The sequence below is a fragment of the Ischnura elegans genome, chromosome 3, assembly GCF_921293095.1.
Source record: "Ischnura elegans chromosome 3, ioIscEleg1.1, whole genome shotgun sequence".
Taxonomy (NCBI): Eukaryota; Metazoa; Arthropoda; class Insecta; order Odonata; family Coenagrionidae; genus Ischnura; species Ischnura elegans.
In genome coordinates this window covers 93,066,572-93,092,619 of record NC_060248.1, presented here as the reverse complement: position 1 = coordinate 93,092,619, position 26,048 = coordinate 93,066,572, and the positions used below count along the sequence as shown (strand labels likewise).

Genomic DNA, 26,048 nt, shown 5'->3' with positions numbered 1-26,048 from the left:
TGTTGCATTCTGCTTGCAGTCCTGCGTTATCCTGGAAATGAAAATTAAGTTTATAATGGAGTAGGATGCTCTCCAATGAGTATTTTTTACCATAGAGTCTACCATGCTACCGAAATTTTTATTATATTTTATGTACTCCACAATTTATTTATAAATTAGCTCCATATTCCCGCCACAAAAGTATTATTGATTTCGAAATTAAGAAATGGGATCGATTAGCCGTAAAATTGGTGTGTAAATTGTGGAATATATCGATTGATGTTCTGGTTTAAAACTCGAGGAATTGATTTCTTAGTAAGCGAGTCAAATATGATTTTTAGCTGACTCATCATAATTCGCCTGTCTACTTATCTTCGTACATATACGTTGTTGCGATAAACTATATTCATTGCAGCCTACCGCGAATGTGGGGTATCTTTTAATGTGTCAGGTCTTGGGAAAGTGTCGTCTTCGCGTGCGCACCAGTGTTAATTGAAATGCCGTGTATCGCTTTTTGAATGACCAATGTCATGAACCTGCTGAAGTCGATGCTACGAAGTACATGGACTGTTACAGGTCAGGGGAATAAGTTTAGGTTTTTGAAATGGGTCGGGAAAGTCAGGGAATCTCAATCTTGTCCATGGCGTTATGGAAAATGTATGCCATGACCCGTAAATCAAAACAACCGCCGCGCCGTGCTGTCGGCCGGCCGCCTTTGACACGGGAAGAAGCTTTCCTTTGTCTTTAGAATTATATTAAATTCAGGTAATTCTTTTTTATCTTTTTATTAAAATTTCCATGTTTTCTTTTTTATTTTAGAAATTCGTTTCAAAACGAAGTTAAATGTGATTCAAGGGCGTACCCAGGATCATAAATAGGGGGGCAAGCCATGGTCAAGGGAGGGGCAAGTCATGGTCTAGGGAGAGGCAAGCCATGGTCTAGGGGGGGGCAAGGCATAGTCTAGGGAGGGGGCGAGCCAAGTTGTGACATTTTAGCATGGAAAAGGTGAATTAATTAAAAAAAAAAATAACAGCGCTTTATTAGTTTATGAGATTCTTTCCTTGAAAAAATAGTTTTATTTTAGTTGTATATCTTATACTAATACATATCATTTTTCGTGAGTTTAGAGGAAATTTGTTGAATACTTTCGTTTCAATTCAGTACTGATTTTGCTTTAATATTTATGTGATTTTTGCTTCTAGAGTAGGCAGCTGCCCCTCCTTGCCCCTCGCTGGGTACGCCCATGATGTGATTTTGAAAGATATTTTAGTGAATTGATTTTGGCTCTTCAAAAATTGTATATAATGGTCGATAGTAGAGCGTTTAAGACTGGAGAAATGAAGTTTTGTTCGCGGTAGAGTCAGGGAATTTGAATGCTGGCATTTAGTTACAATCCTGACTGTTCTTACCTTCTTCCTTCCTATATTTTTTTCGCGTTTTGTCCGTGGGTCATCTCGTCCATTCTCAGTGACCCACTTCGGTTTCCTTTCGTTTTGCGACGCTCGCGGCATATGTGGCGGCCGTCTGAAGTTTTTAGCCGCCTTCATTTTCCCGCCAATCAATTGACTACGTTGCCGTTGAAACGAGTCGCTTTCACGATTGCACGCGGTTGTCTCCACGAGCTATTTCGCGGAAGTTCCCTTCCGCGATTGCTCTAATCAAAGAGAATGAATATCCTTCTCTTGTTTTAGGTGCTTGAGTGATTATTTTCCCCTATAGTTACATTGAATTTTTTAATTCGCTGGAATAAAGATGTCGGATGGTCAGAAATTTGAATTCTTTTCATTTGTAGGATATCGCCCTCGGTGGTATTTCGGCCTAATTATTGTGTTTGCACCTCATAGGAATTATACCTACGATTACAAGAGCCTTCATCGGCTTATGCGCCTGGGACCAAAATCGAAATTGAAAAATCCGAGAACATGTAATGGAACTGACGTGTCCAGTAGCCTGACCACGATGATAGCGTTAATGTTTTCATGATGTTCAATTCTACTTGAAATATTGTTTCCATTAAATTGAATAAATTGAGTGCTCAGGAACATGGAGAAATACCAATGTCAATAAATGTCAATTCTAAAGAAATCTTTTGAGTAGTAATTACCTCTCCATTTTCCATAAGAATACGTAAGGTATGTTTTCTGTGCTGGCTTCGACTTTGAATAATTGCGCAGCCTTTATGCGCGCTTTTGCATGTATTTACGCTGAAGTTTGCACTCACTGTTGTCTCTCTCTTAGTGCAGAAAAGCGGACATTAATTAGTGCTGTAAAGAGGAAAAAGTTAGTGTAAATATATGGTTAATCTATTTCTGAAAGAGAGGTTGGTCGTATGTCGTGCAGAATAGAAAAATTAGGTCGTGAAGTGCGGACCCAGGGGTTCGGTGGCAAAGATTAATTATGACTTGGGTCTAGTATCTACCGAACTACCTCAAATTAAACGATCTCTTACTCTTACATAAGTCTTACTTTGGGTTTCACCTCCCCATTTTTATCTTCGCGTGTTAGCTGGGAAACATCAAAAGCTGGTTGAAAATGATCAGCTATTAATTTATCTGATTACAGTAACGTCTTTTAGTCGTTCGTTCCAAAATTTCGTGGAAGTAATTTTATGTCGTCTCTAATTCACTGTGCTGCAATCTTAGGGCCGGTCTGGCCAGGTCTGCTGGTCGGCAATCGCCGAGGGCCCCAAGCTTAAGGGGCCTCACTACTCTCCCGTTTATCGTGAAGCGTATTTGAAAATTGTAACAAAAAAGACTAAGATTACTTGGGCCAAAGTTTTTTTTTTGAAATTATAAAATTCTACGTTTTCATTAGTTTCTTTATTTACTACACAATCAGTGTGAAAATATTAAATAAAAATAAATTACATAAAGGCGTTAGAAGATAAAAGAGAACCTGATGCTTTTTGCGAGGGTTTTTCGAAAAGCTTATTTAGGGATTTTTAGATTCAAGTGCTGTCTGAAGGGGTAAATTCACTAAATAAATAATAGACCCGTAATACATTATTAAATTGTATAAGCTGTGAAATTCTCGCTTCTCGTAGTATTTAATCTTACAAATTGCTATTTTTCATGAACTTTTATCTAGTTTTTTAGAGACAGAATAGCGTCAAAAGCCATTTCCGGTAATGTAATTTCCTCAAATTTTCCGATGTAGGGCCCTCGAATGAGATGGGCCCCGTAAGATAGGCCCCCAATAACACTAGACCGCCCCTGGCTGCAATCCTAAGAATGGTATATTTCAGCCCTCCGATTCTCCCTTTTTCAAGCTGGTTCCGCCGTATGATAATTTGGGCTTGCTGGAGAATATTATGTTGAATCAAGGAAGCGGAAGTCCATAAGTCAGTAATAATGATCATATCAATAAACGTCTCTAATGGGCAATAACAAACCATTGGATATAGTTCTATAATTTAGCCACTTCTGGCTGCTGCTCACAAGGGAGGAGAAATATTCGTTCATGGAAGGGGAGAGCGTGGTTGTGTTACTGTATCTAGTATCCCTTCCGTCCGCGTTGGCGCTATCATCAAGGGAACATCTCGGAGGTAGAAAGACTGGAGCGCTCAAGACGCGGAAGCAGGTCTATAACAGTTTTAAATTATTATATTTTGAAAGGGATTAGATAATAAAAAAGTGATAGTGGACTGCGTGGTCTCTTGTTATTTACAGGTTCGCTTGGGCTGGAAACAATGATACGAAGCTTATGTATTGTACAACGGCTTCGAATCGGCCTGCGAAATTGCCGCAGCCAGAAAGCAACGACTCTTTGGGGGCCTTGGGGATGCTTGGAACTTCTTTTCCTGATCGCAATGCTTGGTGGGCTAAGAGTTATAAAAAAACCGTTTTTTTCCGTGGTGCTAATTTTTAATTATTTTAATAGGAAACAATTTTTTGTTTTGAACCTCGGTGTAGTAAAGTCTTGAACGAAGGTCCATTTCAGCCAGGGTTGGGAGCTTAAACACGCAACTTAAGCTCTCGTAGCTACACCTCTATATAGCTTACATGTTCTCGAAGCCTGGATTTTTTCTCAAGACTTATAGGGTAAAACCTACGAATGTTTTTTTTTGGTCTCAGGATACAATTGTGATTGTATGATGAAATAATTTGATACAAGTGATTATACAATTTGAAGATTGTTCGACTCTTGAGTTAGGTATTCTGATTTGGTGACCTGACCCAGTTAGTTCAGTAAAATCATTGATTACCGAGTATGTTATAACTTACTTCAAAGTTTCCTTTGAGATAATGAATAATGAACTCATATGCTCTCACCATGCGTATATTAAACTGTTGCAAAGTCGAGGAGATTTCGTTGCTGCAGCGTTTAAACCGTTGCGATAGCTAAAGGCAACATGAAAAATTATTCAAATATTCTGTACGGATTGATTTAAGTTATTTATCGATTATCGGTGTTGATTTTGCGGAACTGTGTGGCGAAGGATTTCTCATAATTAGATAGCTTACTTTACTCAGCTTGTAAATTACATGGCTAGGTATTGTTTGAATTTCTTGTACCCCGGTTATTTTCTTTAAATTTTATTATTATTAGTGCACTCCCGATGGAGTCGCTGTTTTCGTAAATATCCTCGTCGTCGTGGCTTATAATTTAACTTCGTCAATTATTTTTGTAGAAATATTATGACTTTGAATGCACTATTTTAAACCTACTTTGTTACATTGAGCGCGAAATGTGTTGAAAGAAACGGAAATTGTACTTCGTGGAGGCGATTAAATTGAAATAAAACCGTTGGTACATAGGTAATGGATTCTTAATCTTAGTCCCAGTCCATAGTACATCTGATTTATATCCTAATTTGTTTTCTTTGCATCCAAAGTTGTTTATTTTTGTCATTTTGTGGGCGTTTAGCGGTTTATTTAACGGAGTGGTTGGTAATTAAATGAAAATTCATGACATGGCTATTATCGTGGCTAGGAAGCGTTCGTGGTCGCGAACTCAGATGAAATCTTCCACCTCTGCAAGGGTTAGTTCCTGCTCTTCTTCCCTTGTTTATTTACGACGGTTGCCTCGGCAGTGTGAGCAAGTTGCTCTGCTGGTGTGATCGGATGTTGCGTCATCCCGTATCTCACGTAGAAGCCCTGTGAGTCAGGGAGAACTTTGGACCCCTTGCGAGATGAACATTTTATCATTTATTGTGTTCATTTTTCCTACTTCTCTACTTATAAATTTTAGCTTAAAATTTTTATCGGTTTTGTGGTTGTTGTTGTTTCAGAATCGCAGCACTATCACAATAAATGCTATTGATTTTCCTCGGAACAAAAACCTTTCCCTTCTAATCTTTCATCTATAAATTATTTCACCAATAAAAAGTTTATAGCGAACTTATCCTCCCGGTTGATGATTTGATGATGTTTTTAGAGGTTCTTGTTGTTTAATTAATTCGCTGGTAACGATAATGCTTCATAGTGTGGATGAAGATTCAAAGTGTCCGTGATTTAGAACCTGGTATCTCGTTGGACAGTGTTGTTGTTTCGTTCATTACCTACTCATTACGTACTTAATAATTTGTCCAATAGTTCTAGCAGATTTTTTTCTTCAAAGTTAATTGTACATGTCCTCATTTGAAGGATTTATAAATCTCTGAGTCTTTAACTATGCAGAAACGGTTCGTGTTGAGTGAAAGCTTGAGTCCGTCGTAAGTTTTCAAGTGTTATTTTGTATTGTGGTAGCAGCGGTAGCAATGCAGCGTAGTGCTTATTGGGTAATCGTTCCTATCCCCTGTCAATGTTATCCTTTAGGTGTCTTGTAAGAAAAATCATTTTATGTTTAAAATTAGACCGAATCAAGTGACTTGAGCAACCTTCCGCGTACCTTTCCTTTGAGGACTTCCTATTAGATTTTCGCCATGGTTAACTGGAGTAGCTACCAACATTGGGCCAGAGGAAAGGTACCGTACTATTTATTTTTGCCATTATAGTAGAATCATTGAGTATGAAGAACGGTTTGTTGAATCAGCTTTCTAGATGAAATTTTCTCTCATATTTTCAGATATAAATCCTGTCGGTATTCGAATGGAGGACGTAAATTTCAAAAGCTACCAACATTTCAAAGGCTTACTAATTTTTACTCTTTTTTCTCAAAATTTGGAATCTTACCCTGTTTTCATCAAGTGAGACTTAATATCATGGAAATGCATTCGTCACCGCAAACAAAACGACGCCTTTTACTAGTTTGATTGTATATAAACTAATAATTCGTGTTTCTGTTTTTCGTTTTGCCATGCGAGCCAGTGGTAACAAGATTTGTGATATCAGAAGGCTGCAGAAGCTTTTATTCGGAATGTTAGTGACAACGCATAAAGGTAGAGAAATATATCAAGCTGTTTTACTATGCAATTCAATGAATGTATCAACCGAATTGACCAAATACTCTCGCATTCTCAATAAATAAATGAAAACGTATCGATATGGACCCAATCACCAGTTGTAAATTAAATCCGCCGAATTTGTCTCTAAATGGGTACCTCTGGAACCTCCCCTTCTTCATCCAACCGGCGTCTAAGGTCTACAACGATTAGTTATTTTTTTAATGGCCTAATTCTCTCTGGCAGAACTGTAGTAAACTTCTCGGTAGCGAGTCAGCTGTTTGAGCTCTCCTCAAATATTCACCGTGGAAACCTCATACTTGTTGTGTTGGTAATTTAAATAATTAGGCGATTAATGTGGGTAGACACTTTGCATGCATTAATTTATGCACTTATTGGTGCATCCTCTATGACTCATTACTAACAATGGGATCTTTAAAAGTATTGAATTTACCGCTGAGCGGAACGCATTAGCTTACTTAATGTGTTCACTGACTGCAATTAGTTGATCAGTGCTCGCTGTTGAGAATAGCTCGCCGGAAAAGTAGAATTATAGGGAAAATATATACATATTTTAGGCTTGCATGTGAGGAGAAAGCATTTTATCTCGTAGATTGAATGGAAAATAGCGTCTTGATGTTTATCAAAGGCCTGGGAAAGTATTGCCATTGCCATTACGAGATTCCTTTCTTCTCAAGTCCGCATTAGGTCTCTAATCCTCAGACTATCAAGGGTAGGATAAGTTGCGAAATAGATTGGCTTTATCGGAACTGCCTCGCTTTGAAGATTGAAGCAATGTTTTGCTCTTTTCGTTCATCGTTTTTATTGAATTTTCTGATTATTTTCTTCCGCTCTTTTCCTTTATTAGAAACTCTGCATTGGATTTTTAGGTTTCGATAGAATTTCACTTGTTCTGCAGTCTTGTGTTTTGAGTTAAGCGCTGCATGCTTAGTGCGAGCTCACCCCATCCATTTATACGTGCATGTGAAATCAATTGCTTTTTTTCATTGCCACGAAGTTCGCATGTCAGCAACCGAACCAGGGTGATCATTCTAAAGAGTTCAGTCAACAAAGAACTACGCGAGACCGAAAGAGAGGATTGGATATCAAGTGGTGACCCGTTACGCATGATGGTGTGACGTCATCAACTCATCAGCTAAAGGGTTATGGTAGTCGATTTTTCGCCGCGAATAGCTAGAGAATTGAGCGATCGAAACGGATATATACTCCCTTTATTTTTGAAACTCTATCGCAATCGGAAAATTCTAAATTGGCGAGCAAGCAAATTATCATTTATTTTTTTTAGTGAATTAGAATGATCCGCAAAATATTTGAAATGTTTAATTTCTTGTCAAAGAGAAATTAGCATTCCATATTAAACCGACCGTTGAGCAATTTCTGTTCCGTATTGCAAAAGATTGGCGTTCAATTCCACATTTCGCTGGGTAGGGCATGCGGTTAGATTATTAGCTTCCGGTGAGGGCACTCGTGGAACGGGTTTTTATTTCATATTGAAAACTTGAAGTGCGTATCGGAACGTGATGCTCGACGTCAGTTATCGAACGCATCACTTTCGGTATGCCGCGCCCTTGCATTGTACCGCTATTGCGACGGTATTTGGAATGTAATCGCCATGGCAATGCCGCTCTTTTGTTCAGCGAAGCAATGAATTCGGCCATGATACTAGTTAATGGAGTGGAATTCAGAAATGTAATGAATGCAGGAATTGCGTCTATGTTGTGAAATTAGGTGTTAGGGTAAGGGATGGTGGAATGGCGGTCCACCATCATAAGGGTCTCATTTCACAATGGATTGAACGGCTTCTGAATTGTTTTTTTTTATTGAAGATTTGTAACTTAAAGTTTTGTTTTGAAATCTTGTAGTAAATTATTTTTAGGGCATTCTATTATTATTAATAATACCTAATAATTAAAAATATTGAGTGTAAAATGTGTTATATTACTTATGTATCCCGCCCATCATCCGTAATTCCCACCTAAGACCTCCCATTACTCCATATCGACCACCTAACTATTCTTTGATATGTTCCAATAACTGAATATTCTTTGAAAAATAGGGACTAACTCTAAGCAGGAAATGCGGGAATATAAGGGAGACAAAATATCCTGGGCACAGAGAGGCCTAGAGTAGAGTATTTTATTTGTATCTTTTACGGAGCCCGGGGTTATATGATTTTTTTATGGTTTTAAAACTCACGTAGATGGTTATTGGATGTATTAACTGGCAGAAAAGAACCTGGATTCTTTGGGGAAGTGTTGAGTTTGGAAGACCTGCATACTATATACCCTCTGTATACTCCGTACAAGTACTTCTTTCTCAGACTCTGCATCTTCCTTCAACAGCCTTGGGTCTTATTGTAAGTGGTGAAATGAATATCATTACGTGGTCCCTCAATGTTGATGTCCTTCGCTTTAAATACCTGTGTCACGTTAAGGTGCCCTTTTGCCATCAAATGGCGTTTATATTTCATTCGCTCCATGTCTACGCATTAATTCACGTTCACGATTGACTTGATTTGATATCATGTATTGATCTGAGGTCTTCCTCCATTAGGTACCCCATTCACTTTCGTGTTCATTGGCTGTGAGGAGCTGAATGTTATTTTTCTATGCCCGTGACTGTTATTGTTATGATCGGATTTTGACGTAACGAAGTAAAACCAATTGAATTGTGGATAACGATTGCGTATTTGTTTATTTTTTCTTATAATCGATACATTTTTAGAAAGTAATATTTATTTTTTATCCATGCCAAAGCCCGTGCGGGCGATCGTTACATTTTTGTTATCGAAAATGAAAACTATAGCTCCATGCTCGCTGATGGAAAGACAAGGCCAGCTTCATTAACCTCATCCACGGGAGTAGGCGTTTGGTAGAACTTAACTTTTTATGCCTACGTATTTTTTAAGTGAAATCAAATATTTTAATTATTAATTATGTTATGGCATTAAATTACAATGAAAATGCTGGTTTGCATGCTAGAGAAAATATCGACAGCGATTGTACAATGCGCAATAACAAAATTAAAAGTAATCGGTAGCGTAATGGTAATCCTACTGATTTTTAAATTTTTTTTATTTCCATAACACCGTAAACAGCGCACATTGGCCTTTTACATCGGGGTTTAATAAACTTTCCAACAACTGCACGGGCACGAACAACCATGCTCTTGATAAGGTGAACTTACCCAGGCGGTATTCCAACCCTCGACCTCTCGATTGGCAGGCGAGGACTTTACCCCGCCGCCGCAGAGGCCGGCAAATAGTATATTTTTTCAAATAGTAATTTTTAATTTTAATTAGCTACATTTTAAAGTGTAAATGTAATTGAGCTCTATTACATGTTTTCTATACTTTTTCCAACACTGGTTATGAGTAATGCCTGGCAAAAGTGTAGACTCACTCCTGACTTATCTTTGTCGTCTGTGCGATGAATATTTTTAATTTGGTTGACATTCCCGAATAGTTATGATTGTCAAATGGGAAGACAGCAGTTAAAATTAATTAGATTACTCGTTTAAACAAAGTCTTTGGCGTGCAGCAGAAGCTGAATCCATATCGTGTTTATGAAAATATTACGCTTGCATTGTCACGAGAAAAGATTCATTGTATGTATCCGTAAATATTTCAAGGTCACGAAGTGTACATAATGCGAATAGTTTTAGTCCAGAGAGAATGAATTCATTAAATCTGGTACTAAAATTGTAATTTTCGATAAGGAAGGTAGAATTTTCCACTGACTTTAATTTATTCTTTGAGCGCTCGCTTGATCATGCTTAAGGGGGAGAGAAACCTGACGTCGTAATAAGCCTGTACTTAATAAAAGACGTATTTGAGACAACGGCATCTTGACAAAATCCATCCGACTGACGAAGTGCTTCACAAAATATTATCGCAGGGATCGGGCAGCCTATGAAAATTCACCGCCCCTGCCGGGCTTTGAGCCCAGACCCTCGGGGTGCGAAGCCAACATACTAGCCACCATGCACACGCGATCCTCTCCGAATTGGTGTTTTTGTTAGTATTTTACGTCATCATCTTCGGTAGACAATCTTCCAATCGAAACGTCTGCATCAATGGAAACTGTTACCCTGTGGACAACCCGAGTTCAACTATAAGAAATCCTAAGATTGGTTTGACGCAGCTCTCCACTCAATAGGGTGGTTTCCTATTATTTTTTTAATTGTCTAATTCGAAAGATTCCTGGAGTACGCATTTCACGCTATGGGATTTTTAAATGACGATTTCTATTTTTCGCGATTAAATGAAAAGTGAAAAATTTCAAGCGCACCAAAACGCGACGGCAAAGTATGAATGCTGGGAAAAGACCGTGTGACGTCTTTCTAGTTCCGACTGTCGCTGTGTGAGGCCTCCTTGGTGCGAGGCTATGAGCGCCGCTACAATGCAGGCTGTTAGCAGGTAGCAGAGTACTCTGCTAGCAGATAGCGCTTGGCTTAAATAAGGATTATTAATAACCTATCAAATGAAGGAAACTTTCCGACAATTGGCAGTTTTAATAAGTGATTATTAAGAGACGTTTCCCTGAGCTCTGTGCCTCATGCATGCGTTAGTAATCTCAGACGATGTGAAACTCTCGTATATAATCTAGGTTCTTGCGACGTCACGTGGAGTGGCATCGCATGGGCGCCAATCTGGCCTTTTTCAAATGAGGTTAAAATTGACCATTAACATTTGTCTAACCTGGGGTTTCTAAAACCAAATAATTTGTATATTATGAATACACTAATGGTGGGTAACGAATCGCAATCAATGCCTTTCGTTTTCTTTGATGAAGGAAACCACCCTATTCTTTCAGCCAATTTATTTTTACAGCTATGCATTTCTTCTCTCGCACATCCTTCTTTACCTGTCCAATAAATTTTTTTCGATGTTTTTACTTTTCCATTCTTGCCTCTACTTGTTGTCTTCATCAGGCCATCATGTCTCAATATATGGTCGATCAGGTTGTTTATTTCAATTTTGTCTTTTTATTACTACACCTGCGATTTATGGTTCTTACAAGCACCGTTTTGTGTATTATTTTTTATTATGCAGAGCATCGTATTCAATTTGTGGGGCCAACCTCCATACCAAGCTATCATCTGCGATTAAAGACTTCCAGGAAAACATGAGGCTCCCTCACTTTCATGAAATTCCTCCCCAAGCACCCGTACCCGATATTGATCAGATCGGGCATCAATTCCAGCTTTCGGAACTCAAATGCGCTCTTTAATATGAAGGGCACTTCATTTTTTTACGTTCGAGCCCGCGCTGTGCCCGAAAGGGTGGCACGTGAACTTGAAATTGACTTACCCCGAGCTAGTATACTTCCGAGACTCGGGATCCGTGGCTTTCATGTGATTTCGATATTTTGTGATACTCTTTTCTCTGGGAGACGACTTGATGAGCTCCCGAATCAAGTGAGAATTATTGAGAATTTAGTACGACTCCATCGTCAGGCATCTTTGTTGTTTAATTAATCCCTCATTTGTTGATCACCACACATGAGTATGGCACAAACTCGATATATTGTCTTATAAGCGACACGTATGGTGGAAGTTCTTAATATTAGTTAAATGATACCACAAGGTATGTGCGGATGTGACGCTTGATAATGTTGTTGTGACAACGGAAGTTTGTCTCCAAAAATGTTAAATACTTTACCACGAAACGCGTCGTGTTTGAATAAATGCTGTGGAAATATTGCAATGTTTCATTTGAATACAATCGATAAATTGGAATACAGACTCCTCATTTTTTTGTGCTACCCATACTTTTATCATTATAAAAAATAATCAAGTTACATGCAAATTTTCAGATAGTTCTATGTAAACCGATTATACGCATTTACTAAGCAATACTATTTTATGATATAAAAAGTTAAAATTGTGGTTCTGCAATGTTCGGCAATGCGGGCAGCCCCGCAAGGGGGCGCGCGTCCCTTGCGCCCCCCGTATGTATCCGCCACTGTGCCCCTTATCCTGTTAGCAAAACCATGTAAAATATCATTCATGTTTATTAAGGTCTCTATCATGACTATGCACCTGATGATGTTGCTCAATGTTCTAATTTTATTCGAAATGCATTAAACGAGTTTATATGATTACTTATTACTGCTGATGGAATACCCGGGAGAGATTGTCGAAGGTGTTTCCTCCGTCACAAGTATCCATTGGTGGTGATGTTTTCATGTGAACCTCAAATTTTAATCGTGGTTGGTTGTACATAGGGTTTTTTTATGATTAGCCATGGTGATGAAAGTATTAAATTATTTAATGAAAATTTTATTTTACTCTGTGTCCTTTTATAATGATGGTTCGGAATGATTTCGATTTTCAAGTATTGCAGCATACCTATTGAAATGGTTCCTCAGGTTTTTAAACTTGGTTTCGTCCAAAAAAGGATTTAATCAGAATCTGCTGTAAAGATTCCACCCTCACTAAACGCTGGTGTGACCTTGTTTCTGTCACTATGCAAACACTGTAATACACTCAGAGACAATTATAACATTACCGCATCATTGTAAGTCTATAATCAAGTGAAAAATACGAAGTTATCGATTTGGGATGAGATGAAGTATAATAATGAGATATAGTGATTATATTCAATTTTAATAACTTACCCAATTTTCAACTGTAGAACTGTTGAAGCCGATAGAAACTTATACAAATGAAAGTACCTTGGGGTATTGTTACTTGGTTATCATATCAGCAATCATTACTAATCAAATATTTCTGATGACGTACTTTATATGAAGGAAAACACTGGGCAACATTCATCATTTTCGATGTCATCAGTGAGACCTCAATGAAGAAACAGAAATTACAACTCTTGCCTTAATATAAGAGGTGGAGTTGTTGTTTCATCGGCGCATTTCGATCTCGTTTATATCGATTCTTAGACCTGCGCAAGAAAACCCTATTCAGGTCAGCTTGGGTTAAAAGGATGTACTTAAAAGACCGAATGATGCCTATGCCACGACTGGTAGAAAAGTAGTGGATGTCGTCAAAGAGATAAGCCTGTGTCAAAGATAGGGAAATGAGGGAAAATCCGTCGATATTGAAAGGTAATGAGGAGATTTCTTGACTATTTTTCCAGCCTTTATATCAACTCACCAACCTGTCTGTTTGTCTGGTACAAATCTTGTAACTCAAATTTGACTCACTTCCTGTGAAGCAAAAACGCTGAAATTTTGCACACTTCTTCATTTCCGATGACAATACATGAAAATATAACTTTTTCTCTCCAACCCCCCTTTAACCACCCCCCAGTCAACCTATAGCCCCCCAAAACATGTTTTTTGTACACACTACACGAATCTTTACAATTTTCTCATTTATTCACATATACATTTAATTTGTGAAAACTGTACAACAGCTAATTATGATCTTCATATATTTATTAACAATTGTAAGGTTTTGTAAATGTTTGAATATTGTTTTTCCGTTACATAAAACGTACGGGGTGGCATTTTTAACATAGGGGGGTGGCATTTTTAACATAGGGGTAGGCATTTAAAAGCATAGGGGTGGCATTTTGAAACATCGGGGGCTTACCATTCACTGAAAATTTAATAAATATAGTGACTTTTTTAATACGTCACTTTTGGTTTTTCGGGGTCACTGAGTTTTTTTTTTGCTTTGTGTCATATATAAACGTTGCTCATCCCCTGTAATCTAAATATAAAGGCTGGTTAAAAAAAAAAAAATTTTATTAGAGCTTATTCCACATAAGGTGGTGGGGAAACATGAGCGGAGTTGCAAGGGCAACTGAAGTGTTCGGAAGGTATTGAGAAAGGTTGAGGCTTAGAAATGTGCCCAACAATTAGCATGGTGTGAATTTCACGTCCATCTGCGAGGAGTATTTTCTTTTCGGAATATAATCTCTAAAAATGCCTTTCCTTCTGGACGCACCTTGCCACACATTGTTGAGTTCGGTGTGGCGTTTGGACTTCTTACGTAATTGATTTTTCTGTGCGCTTGAGGTGATTCGATTTAGCACTTAAATTTGCATCAACCACCGCGTGAGTGCGGAATATTTCCGGAATCGCCGTTTTTTTGTTGTTGTAAGGTTAGTTTAAATTTTAAAATTCCCTGCAACGCAAGCGATACATCAAGGGTGCTCACCCTCCCCCTTCCCCTAAAACCTGATGACTCTTCCAACCATCACTGAAATTTTAATGTAAGAAGCATCTTTGGAATGGAAATTTCTGTGAAATAAACCCCACTTTCTTTTAAATGGGTGGGAGCGTGGTAACCTAGTGGGTAGTGCGCTCGACTGCTTCGTGAAGGGTCCCTGGTTCAAAACCCGGGAGGAGGTTGTGGACTCTTTAGTTGAAATCCTCGTAGTGCGAATTATCCTAGAAAGGATCTAGCTCCCTTACCCTTAATGAAGTATATTCTTACGCCGATAGCTAAGTCTTTGCCCTCACTTATCCAAACCTAACTTCGGGTTTAAGTGGTCTCTGACAATGAGTGACTAATGCTCGGTGCGTGTCTACTTTTTTACTATTATTTCATAATTTACTTTTATTACGTTTATGAGGTATGCCCATAAAGTACTTCCTCAAGATCACCCCAAACCTTTAAGCGACACACTGCGCCACGGAAACCCCTTGGATATCGGCCAGTGTGTGTACTTCATCTATCGTCGTCGAACTCTGGTTTTTCAAAACCGCGCGCTGAGAAAGATTCGAGCTGTTTTGGACTTGCGTTCATCGTGATAATCGCGGTCCAACCTTTTCGCCAAGTGTTCAACTTCTACGCCTGACACCGGAATAAATTTATCCGTTCTATTAACCTACCGAAAGAAAATCAATAATTCCTTTGTTCACGTCACCATGCATTTGTATGTAATTTCGTTGTCCTGAATACCTCGTCGCCTTCATTCCCAAATCTAATGCACATGCATCTTGCTTCACTTGAATTTCAACCTTAACATACATTTAAATCGAAACTTGAAGCTTGTGCGTGATGGAAGGGCTCCATATTATCAATAACAGACACTTTATTACTTACACAATATATTTGTAAATAAATTTAACATACAGTACATATTGCTAGTCTGCGAGTTGGGATTTTTTTATTTCATAATTTTAATAGCATTGACGACTAGTGATAAGTATCGTAGTTTTCGTAATGCATCAGGCGGAATCATTGCATCATGTATACATGAAAATTATCTCGCGTCGTATATTTAAAATTAGTTATTAAATTTAATGAATGTTTAATATTAGTTACCTTTGGCAAACATAAGTGTCAGAGTATGCTCTCATGTAATCCTATAATTAATACACCTGCGAAGGGTATTTGTTTTATGGGAATTATGAGTAATCATGATGTTACGAGACTTAGCTTGTGATGTATTTTGTCAAAACATTGCGTTATTGTTACAGGGATGTAGTGGACCGGTGTCGCATTCTGGTTGTTGCTGATTATTGTGCTAGCAATGGCGCTCCCATCGTATTCTTGTGCTTCTCAAATACATATCTTAGTGCCTTAGTCTACTATATTAGTTAGTCTGCTTCTTGAGAGAATGCATTCCGTTGCTTTGACTTTTCAACTGCATCACTGAGGAGATCATTCATGAAGATTCACTCATTAAGAATGCAAAATATGCGAGATGGTATTTGTTTTGACTCTCGCAGTCGCCTGGCAACATTCTCCCTCGAAAAATGTGTTCGCAGAGTCGCGTCGCGAAACACCGTGGAAGGATAGCGTCGGCGGGCACATTTGCAGCGACTGTCGCGGCTTTTGAACTTCCCTCTCGAATACATCGCCATCCAACCATGCTCCCCGAGGACGAGGACCGGTTTGCCCGCTGGCTCGCTGAATGTTGGACTCGCTTGGGCGCGAGCTTCTGCTCGTCCGTCTCCCTCCCCTCCCGCCGTGACGCCTCCCCACTCCTCTCTCTGCTGCCTCCCCTCCAGCCACTGCCGTCGCTCGATCCGCCCGGGCTGCGATAGTCCTATCCCGCTTCACTCATTCTCGTGAGAGCGGCTGTGGGCACAAGATGGCGACGGCGAAGCCGAAGGCGGCTGCTCCCTCCGCTCCGAGGGAATATATAATACGACCGGTACGTTTTATGGCTTTCCAACATTTGCTGGAGTTTGGTGGATACTTCAGAGTGCATTACCGACGCCCACTGTGCTTCTTTCGACCGTAATAGTCCTCGTGGCGTCGAGTGAAACTCGTCGTGATATTTGTCGTTTCGTGTGTGATACGTTTGTCCGCCATCTCGCCCCGTAACGTTTTCGTCTCGGAACGCGCGCGCTAACCCGCTACGTGAGAACGCGACGGTGCACAATGAACTGAGGTGTGTGGGTATTCTCGAACATGTTCTCTCGTCATCTGCTCCCGTGTTTTTCTTCGATTGGCAGGGTAATTTTTTCATTCGTTCGGGAGTGGGAGAAAATCGTAACAGTCGCGTTGGCGATCCCATGTCGTTAGATATTATGTCCCCGTGCTTGACCCGGACTGGTGTGTGGATATATAAACGAAGTGACGCACATACGTAGTTCACGGTCGTGAATCGATCGTATAATAATTTAATTTGACGTTAAGTCCTTGATCGTTCCTCTCGTTCATTTTTTTCCTTTCTTTCCTTCTCTCTCCATTTTAGTTGTTATTGGCGTCGATTGTTTTCGCGGACTTCTGGAAATCTGCTGTAGAGGAAACCACCAACAAGTTTTTGCGGATTGATTTTTTTTGTGCTTGTTTTTTTTACGATTTCCCGTGAAATCGGAAGACTGCTGCGGATTAAAATCGAATTAGCAGGGATTATATATTTTTTCTTCATCCCCGGACATAGACGGGCGCTAAGTGGGGGAGTGTGTATGTGTTTAGGCTATTTCTTTTAGAAACGACGAGAGAGTTTAGTGTCGATCGGTGTGCAAGGACGTGGGATCTGATTGGCGGACGGGCGGCGGCAGCGGGCGGGTTGGTGTGCGTGCCGGGGAATCTCTTGTGTATCGGGAGAAAGGTGGGATCTCTCTCATCGGACGGGCATGCAGGCGGCGAAGGAGTCCCGCAGTTACGAGGCGAAGTTCTTCGGGAGGGGCCCGGGAAGGTTTACGTATCTGTCTCTTCGAGGGTACGCACACACAGGGGTTCGTTCGGGTGGGGAACCCTGAGAAGAAAGAAGGGGAACACACAGATACGTCGCCCGGCCCTCGGGGCAGTTTATTTTTTCACGCGTGACGTATCACACGCACCTTTTCCCCATTCCCCTACTCTCCTGTCGAAATATTGTGTGGGAGTCGCGCTCATGTCGCACCCAGCTGCAACGGTCAGGAATACACGTAGCAGTGTTTTTCTGGCGTTGCAAGGTTGAATATTCGAGAAGGGGACCGAGTGGCGAGGTCATCGGAAACTTCATTTCATTGGAGATATAGGGTGCGTCGATAACGAGAGGTCATGTCATACGTGGAAGTAGGTGGGGTATGACCCGGCGACGTCTTTTTTTCACTTAGCACTCGGTTTTATGAGTATGCCTGTGCGATTTGTTGCATTTTTTTCTCTGAATTTTCATTTCCACTCAGAATCAAAATAAGATTATAGGTACTTACCTATCCATGAATCAGACAACATAATGGTCCAGTCAGGAGTAGATCCAGGATTTCTTTCTGGGGGGAGGGGGGGGGGGCAGAGGGGTCTGACAGGTAAACAATATTCTCGTACTTGAGATTAAAAATAAGATACATCAGTTATTGTGCGAAATATTCTCTTTATTTTTACATGAAAGTTATTAATATGAAATTAAACGATTCAGGGTCCGTTACGCACAAAAAGAAACGAACATAATGATAACAGTTTAATTTTTTTTCTATTTTAAGCGTCTGGTGGAGGGGGGCACGCCCCCCCCCCCCCCCCCCCGGAATATTAAGCCTTTGTTTCCTCAACCTCCAAACCGACGTTAGGGTTTACGTAATGTTTTGATAATCTTCAAAATGTTCGGTTTCTTCTTGGAGTCGAAGTCAGGGGATTTTGGGTTGAAGGTTATCACCCAAAATCCATCCGTCTTGATATTCTTTCTCGTCATCTTACCTTTATATTGTGTTTTATTCTGAGAGTTCGCAAGTGCCAATACGGTGCGATACCCCTCTCTGCAGATAGGGAAGTTCTTGCATGCCCTCCCCGGGCGTTCTGACGTAATCCTTGCGCGCTTCCGCGAATCGTCCCGGACGCCAATATTTCCGAAATATTCTCTCGAAAAGCCTCTCGACCCAATCACATAACGAGCCTCTCAACGATTTCCAACGCAGGCAATGCACCTAATGAATGAGTTACTAACAGTTGGAAATTTTCCGAGACACAACAGGCTTTCGTAGAGGTCCGATTTACAGTTGATAGGATGATGGCAGTGGTAAAATTAAGAGAAATAGGTTCAAGAATGAAGTGGTTCGGATATTCTTTTTTTCCCTCTGAAGACGAAGGACCAAAACGTACCTTTAATACGTAAAGCTTCTAGTTTTCTTCTTTACAAATAGGTTTTTTCCTGCTCAATTATTATCGAATAATTCGCACTACATATTTTTTCGTGTAATTTTACGGCACCTACGTTGCATCTACTTTTTAACATGAAGATAAAATTTTTGCGGATCGCTACGTGACTGTGTGTTGTGGTGAGGTCATGTCACTTCCTCTTACGATTAGGCTCCGTCTCTCTCCCCGTACCACCAAGGTAAAACAGAGATGTTGATAACGTCTGGCTGGGGCGCAGAGAGGAGGAAAGCAAGGTTATTGAGAAAAATGTTGAAGAAATTAAGGAATGATGGCTGGTGCGTGTGTTTGCAGGGTGTGTCATTTCTCTCCTCTCCCGTGTTTTGTATTTGCGAGAGAAAAATAATTTTCAATGATCCTTTGTCTCATGGTCCTTATAACAACCGTTGGGGAGTTGCTCTAATTTCTTCTTTTCTTTTTTTTCAACCCAGATAATATATTGTTATAGTGTCTAAGTAAACATTAGCGTACGGGAGCGATATTATGCTTCTCGCATGGGACCAAAATTGAAATGGCAAAATACGACTTCTAATAATGGGTCTGATTGGTCTGACTAAGACGGTACTGTTTATTTTTAATGCAGTTTATTTCGATTGGCGACTTTATTTCCGGTAAATTAAATACTAAGGATTATAAACATCAGTATTTCTATGCAATATATTAGTAATTATTTAATTTTATAAATTTTGTCATTTCCCAGAATAATGCTGAAGTTGGGGTTTCAGTGTTGAACTAGGCTTTTGGTGAAATCGCAGCCGGCCTTATATGCATTCACACTGTATGGTTATTTTTTCCAAGATAAAATGTGGGCAAGCCTGTGTTGGCTTTTTACGTAGCCGGTGCGAAACAGTTCAAGAGTATTCGTGAACTTGTTTTTCCTGTGAGAGGATACCTCTCCGTATCGTCAATTGCCTTTAGGTGCTGCCCTCTGCCGATGTTATAAGTCAGTAATCCCTTCCCCTCACTCTCCTTCTCAGAATCCGCGCGTCGCATTGTTGTGCCGCCCAAGAGGTGTCGTGTTGCGTCGGGAGCTGTTTAGCGCGTTGACGAAAGCCTTCGTTTGCAGCCATCGAATCAGTGGAAATATCAGGATTTCAATATATACGATGGATTAGATAATATAGCAAGAGTATAGAAATAGATATAATGGCGCATAATTTCAAAAGTTCAATTTTTCCCGTAGACGACAAAAGACCATTGCGTAATTTTCTGCCATATAGCGAATAATCTTAAATTTCTTGTTAAATTAAACACGATATCTAAATATGGTTTTTAATCGGGTGATTTGGTGCGTTTTTACCGACTCAAGTCAGGATCTCCTCGTATTTCTCCTCGTTATGGAGGAGAATCTGATTCTTTTTTTTAATACGGAATATTTCCAAGACATTCTCACCAAGAGCATACGCCGTCGCACCCAATCACGTTCCGACTATCTGAATGGTTCCATCGCATATTATGCACCCAAATGAAGCCATAATTAGCAAACGAGCATTTACATCGTAATTTGCCTATTTAGCAAACTTATGAAGCAAACCACTTTCTGTACCTGTTCTTTAAGATAATTGGCCCATCATTTCACTATTTCCCAATGGATAAATGTGCTTCATCATGCAATGAGTCCGTTCGTTGAAAAAAAATCGAAACACCAACAATAGTAATCCCAAAGATAAACAAAAAAAACGGTTCACCTCAAACTCTCTGCCAAGTGGTCTTAAGAGCATTTGAAAGTCGTGGGTTCAATTAGTAATTAGCATAAGGCTATCAGTATCCTCCCGGCCTGTAAACCAGCTTGAGAGACCACGAAACGTTGGAAATTATTGGCCGACTGACCCGGTTACATGCCCGGAAAAATGAAAACGATGCGGCAATTTCTGGAATTTTTGGCTCGTGCTTACAATTAGTTGTCATCCTTTTTATTACCTACGCCCCCCTCTCTCTCTCTTTTGTCTACTGCCATCCCCCCCCCCCGTTCTCATTCGCTTTTCGGACTGCCGAAGAGCTTTCATATCGATTTGGGCGAGTGTCGAGTTTTTTTCGTGCACACAAACGAAGGTCGCGCAGAGTTCTGTAACTTCGAAGGGAAATTTAAAATAAAAAGAAATATTTCCGCGGTGATTGGCCAGACGGCTTTTTTAAAAACGCTGCATGCTCTCTCTCTCTTCGTCGCTATGATGTTGCCGTCATCGGGTGTGCGATGCGCGCGTTATATTTTTCTTCGTCGCGATCGGTACTCTGGACCTGCTGCGCCTGTGCCGTTTTCGCCCGTCCCAAGGTTGAAGCGGGGGGAGGAGGAGTGAAGGGAGGGGTGGACGCTCCTAGGGGAAGGTCCCAGCCGCCAACTGTTGTTCCTCGTCGCTTTATCCCGCAGCGCTGTGGGAATTTCGCGATCGTTTGGACGTACTTGACAATGGTAATCGTTTTTATCACTCCAATGAATCACTCTCTCGAGAGATTGGGGTCGTTCAGCAATTTGTTGTGCTTTTTCGATTATGATGAAGTTTGGAAAATGAAGATACCTATTTAACAATATGTAACATCCGCTCTTCCTTAAAAAAAAAATAACGGCAAATTATCAAAATTACTTCAAAAAGAGCCGAACCATGTAGGGCAGGTAATGGAATCCGCGTATTGCTTCGTTTCTACATCGTATTCCAAATTTTTAATTCCTGGAGTTATATTGGAGTTGAATTTTAAGGATGTGATAATAAATACAGGGAATGGACTCGGATGCGAAATTTAAAGTCATGTCGATTTTGTTCAAGTTCAAGATATTATGAGACCTGTATGTTGCGTTTTCTCGATCCTACTTTTTCCTACTCCTCGTTTATTCGCGCAAAAAAATCGATGGCCTTCACCCTTTAGAAGATAAGTTGACGACGTCATGAACTCCTACTGGTCGGGTCACCGCTCTTCCGTTACCGATCGGCCTCGCATGGTTGTTGTTGTTGTTAAAATTATTGTAAGATATTCCCTCCCTCGATGTGCGGCTCTCACTGAACGATCTAATGATGCGGATCACGAATGACGTCACGTACTCTACTACTATTTAAATTGGGCGTCAAAGTTTCTTATTTTATATTTATGAGAGAACGGCTCGGTCGGAATTTTTTTTTCGCCGAAACAGGTTTTTTCCCTCAATCTACCGAGTACTTACCATGGATTGCAATTTCGGGTCTGAATTAATGACTCCATATCGCGATCATTTTGTCCATTCGTGGCAATGGAACATTTAGCCTTCAATAAATTGGCCCTGCCGAGACATCAAGGGATTTCTAAGTAAATGTGGAAAGCGAAAGTGTTTACTTTGAAATTCGGGTGCGGGGAAATTACTTTGTGCGGGGAAAGTTAATACTTTCTCTATATGCTATGAAACAATATTTAGCGGCATCCATCGGCGTTAAAATAATTTAAAAAGTGTGTATGATCAATTTTCATTAGTTATATCTTGACTATTTAAGGTTACACTTTTTTCAGATATCTGAGCGAACTCAGGCGTCATATCCACGTTAATTTCTTGATTTGACTTAATTTACAACCAATGAAAAACCAACAGTTTGTAAATTAATAAAATCACCTCAAATTATCGGGCTCGGTTTAGGCAAGGCAGAGAGTGGGAGTGTAATCTCTCGTTTCCACATCGCAATCTGCGAAATGCTCCATGTAAACCAAAGTAAAGCGGTAGGATACTACTATAAATAAATACAATGACAACGTCATGATTCAGAGTGTACTAGGGAGTGTAATGATGTTGAAGGTAGTTTTATTCATTTTTTTGTTCTATTTTTGTCTTCAAAGGTTAACATATAAAATACATTTAGGGATTTTTCCTTCAAGGCTTCCAAAATTGATGACCAAGGGGGTGTTCCTCGCCCCCACCCAGTGCTCCAGCACCAGGGAGCAGTCAAAACCAATAGGGTGGTTTCCTATTATTTTTTTATTGCCTAAATCGAAAGATTATTGCTCCTGGATTACGCATTTCACGCTTTTAGATTGTTGAATGACGATATCTACTTTTCGCGATTAAACGAAAAGTGAAAATTTTCAAGCGCGCGAAAACGCGACGGCTAAGTAGGAATGCTGGGAAAAGTCCGTGTGACGTATTTCTGGTTCCAGCTGTCGCCGTGTGAGGTGACCTTGGGGCGAGGCTTTGAGCGCTGATACGACGCAGGCTGCTAGCAGTTAGCAGAGTACGCTGCTAGCAGGTAGCTCTTGGCTTAAATAAGGATTATTATTACCCTATCAGACGAAGGAAACTTTCCGACCTTAGATTATTTTAATAAGTGATTATTAAGAGATGTTTCCCTGAGCTCTGTGCCTCATGCATGCATTGGTAATCTCAGATAATGTAAAACTCCTATCTACTCGCATAGAAACTAGGTTCCTGTGACGTCACGTGGAGTGGCATCGCATGGACGCCAATGTGGCCTTTTTCAAATGCTGTTAAAATTGACCATTGCCATTCGTCTAAACTGGGATTGCTAAAACCAAGAAATTGTATATTATGAATACACTAATGGTGGGTGAGGAATTGCAATCAATGCTTTTCGTTTTCTTTGGTGAAGAACTAGGCAAACGGATAAAATAAAGGGTTATAGGCTTTTTTCGTAAACTGTCAGTAATCCGAAGATTGGTTTATCGCAGTCTTCCTCTCAATTCTCCCCTCATATTGTCTTTTCACGCTTTCGTCTGTTTTTCATCCTGCATCACCTGCTCCACATATATGTATCAGAGGCCTTCCTCTGTCGTTCTCTCCTTCCACCTGTCCTTCAACGGTTGTTCCAACATATCTCATCATGTGACCGATTAAGTCGACCCGTTTTCTTCTCAGGATTTTTAAAAAGACTTCTCTCCTGCTCTTCGTAAACCTTCCACATTACTAACACGATCTATCCATTATATTGAGGCCTTATATCGATTTAGAAAATCAATGTAGGGAGGGAAATTGGCTGGGTGGTGTTCTATGTCTTTGTGGATGAATTTGGGGTTAGGGTTCACCTGCCTGCTATCATAGGCGGATTTAGAGGGAGGGGGGCACGAGGGCACGTGCCCCCCCCTCCAGGCGCTTAATAAAATAGATAAAAATTTTTTGTACCGTTATCATTACCTTCGTTTTGTTTAGTGCATTACGGAGCCTCAATCATTTCATTTTATATCAATAGCTTTCATACTACCTACAATAAAGAGTATATTTCTTAGAGTATTTGTTGCATGTAGTTTTTAATCGCACATGCGAGGAGACTGTTTGCCTGCCAGACCCTTGTGCCACCCCCCAGAAAAAATCCTGGATCCTGCCCCTTCTTGCTATTGCTTCCCTACCTGTGGTTTTGGTTTCATGCCCCAATTTTGTGTTGATTTTTCAGAGCCATTGTAATCCTTTTTTGCTATTTCGTTCGAAGGCATAACCCGCCGTCCGTCGGATGAGACGTTTTTTCGTGGTTCCTTTGCCGATTACACCGGGTTTCAATAGTCTTCCTCCTTACTTACCCTCCCTTGCTAATCAGTGCAAATTATCTCAAGTGGCCGGTCGCCTCGTCCGAAAATCGTAACTTTCCCGGCCAATACGTTACTCAATCATTTGCTTGATCTCATTTCGTAAGAAAATTAATTTCGGCTACTTTTTTTCTTCGTTGACGTGAATGAATCTTTTCATCGTGGTTGCTGAGAACTTTTTCGTCGCCTCAGCCATTCCTCTCTGGATCGGTATCTTCGTTTTGATCGCGGCGACACGTTTGACCTTCAGAGCCTATCGTCGTTTAGTCCGTATCTTCCATGCTCGAGAATGAACCGTATTTTATCCATCTTGGCGTGCTCATCTGCGTTTACAGTCTCGGGATTACTACTTTGCCAATTTCGCGTTGCTGGAGGTGCGTGAACTCACTTGCTTCCTGTCGGCAGATACCAAAATGCTAGCGTCCACAGGGCTAGGATTTCCCGTTGTGGAATGAAATATGTATTCTTTCATTACCACTTGGCGATGAGAAGCCGAGTGATACCGATAAAACGTAAATATCGCGTGCCTGTCGTTCCGCCAATAATAATTAGTTTATGGCGGTAATCGGAATAGGACAGAGGAGCAATGACCCTGATCCCTCTGACCTAACTCTGCGCTAGTCCCTGGCGGTCTCTTATGTATCATTAATTTTAATACTATTATATTATAATATTATTTGTGTGCGAAGGTGCGGTTGTAAAGTTAATATCAATCAACTAATTCTAGAGTGCTTTCTTTATGTGGTATTTTTTCTCATCCTCACAATTATTTTCGATGGTTAGGTTCTTTGTTATTCTCTCATTTTTTGCATTTAATAATTACTTTTGGTAATTTATTAATTGACCAGCAGTATTGATAAACAATAATGTTCATCAATAATATTGTGCTAGTGTGGTAGTTAATTTGTAATGGCCAGTTCTCAACCTTCCTTTGTGGAAAAATAAAGAAGCCTATTACTCGTTTTAAAAAACCCTTCAATGACACTCAATATCGATGGCAAAAAAACAGTATTGTGACCTTGAGAGGGTGCACCCATATGCTCGAATATAGTCATTTTCCTCAGTCGCAGTATGTTTTCATTTGAAAATATTTCAGTTATCATTTAGTGGTATGACTATATTGAAATATATCATTAGTATGGCCTATTTTTCATGGTCTATCATTGGTGATAGACTACAATGGATCTGTAATAATAATCAAATACGTGTGCTATATTATTATAACATGTGGACATTTTAGGCCTTTAGACTTACTGGGACATTAACTAATTGTAATCATTCGATAATTATAATTTTGTAATGAGTGTGTAATTCCTATTGAGTTTAGTATTTTGGAAAATCCTGTTCTAAGTAAAAAATTATTTGTTGCAGAGGGACCGCAAAGAGCGCAAGCACTACACAGATGACTGGACATTCGGCGATGATGAAATTGATGGGAAAAGGTCATTTCGGTTGGAAGACAAAATTGAGTCTGACCGATTTACGCCATGCTTTGTCAAGGAAATGCAAGGAGCTGGTATGTTTTCTTACTTCCATTATTTTTGTTCTATTGGTATCACTGCCAGTAAAAACATGTCTGAGTGATGGCTTTGTTTTGAAAGCTTTATTTTGCAATTTTGTATGTTCCCATCGTGATTTCACGTATTTGGATGAATTTTGCCATCTTGAAAAAGTGAGCGAAAATTGACATTCCATGATAATGCATTTATTCAACTCCCAATCACAACACCTTTATATG

The 26,048-nt window shown here is 39.9% G+C and overlaps 1 protein-coding gene across 2 annotated transcripts in view; it reads left to right on the top strand.

Annotated features, from left to right (window-relative positions):
• LOC124156145 (jmjC domain-containing histone demethylation protein 1-like) overlaps positions 1–26,048 on the top strand; it is a 114,234-nt gene that overhangs the window by 71,338 nt on the left and 16,848 nt on the right. Inside the window, exons 1-2 of one of the 2 annotated variants that reach the window (XM_046530493.1) lie at positions 16,288–16,394; positions 25,682–25,826. In XM_046530493.1, the coding sequence (XP_046386449.1) occupies positions 16,332–16,394; positions 25,682–25,826 (208 nt within the window). In that variant the 5' untranslated portion in view covers positions 16,288–16,331. Of the gene's footprint in view, positions 1–16,287; positions 16,395–25,681; positions 25,827–26,048 lie in introns of those variants that run through there. The other variant, XM_046530494.1, reaches the window with a different exon arrangement.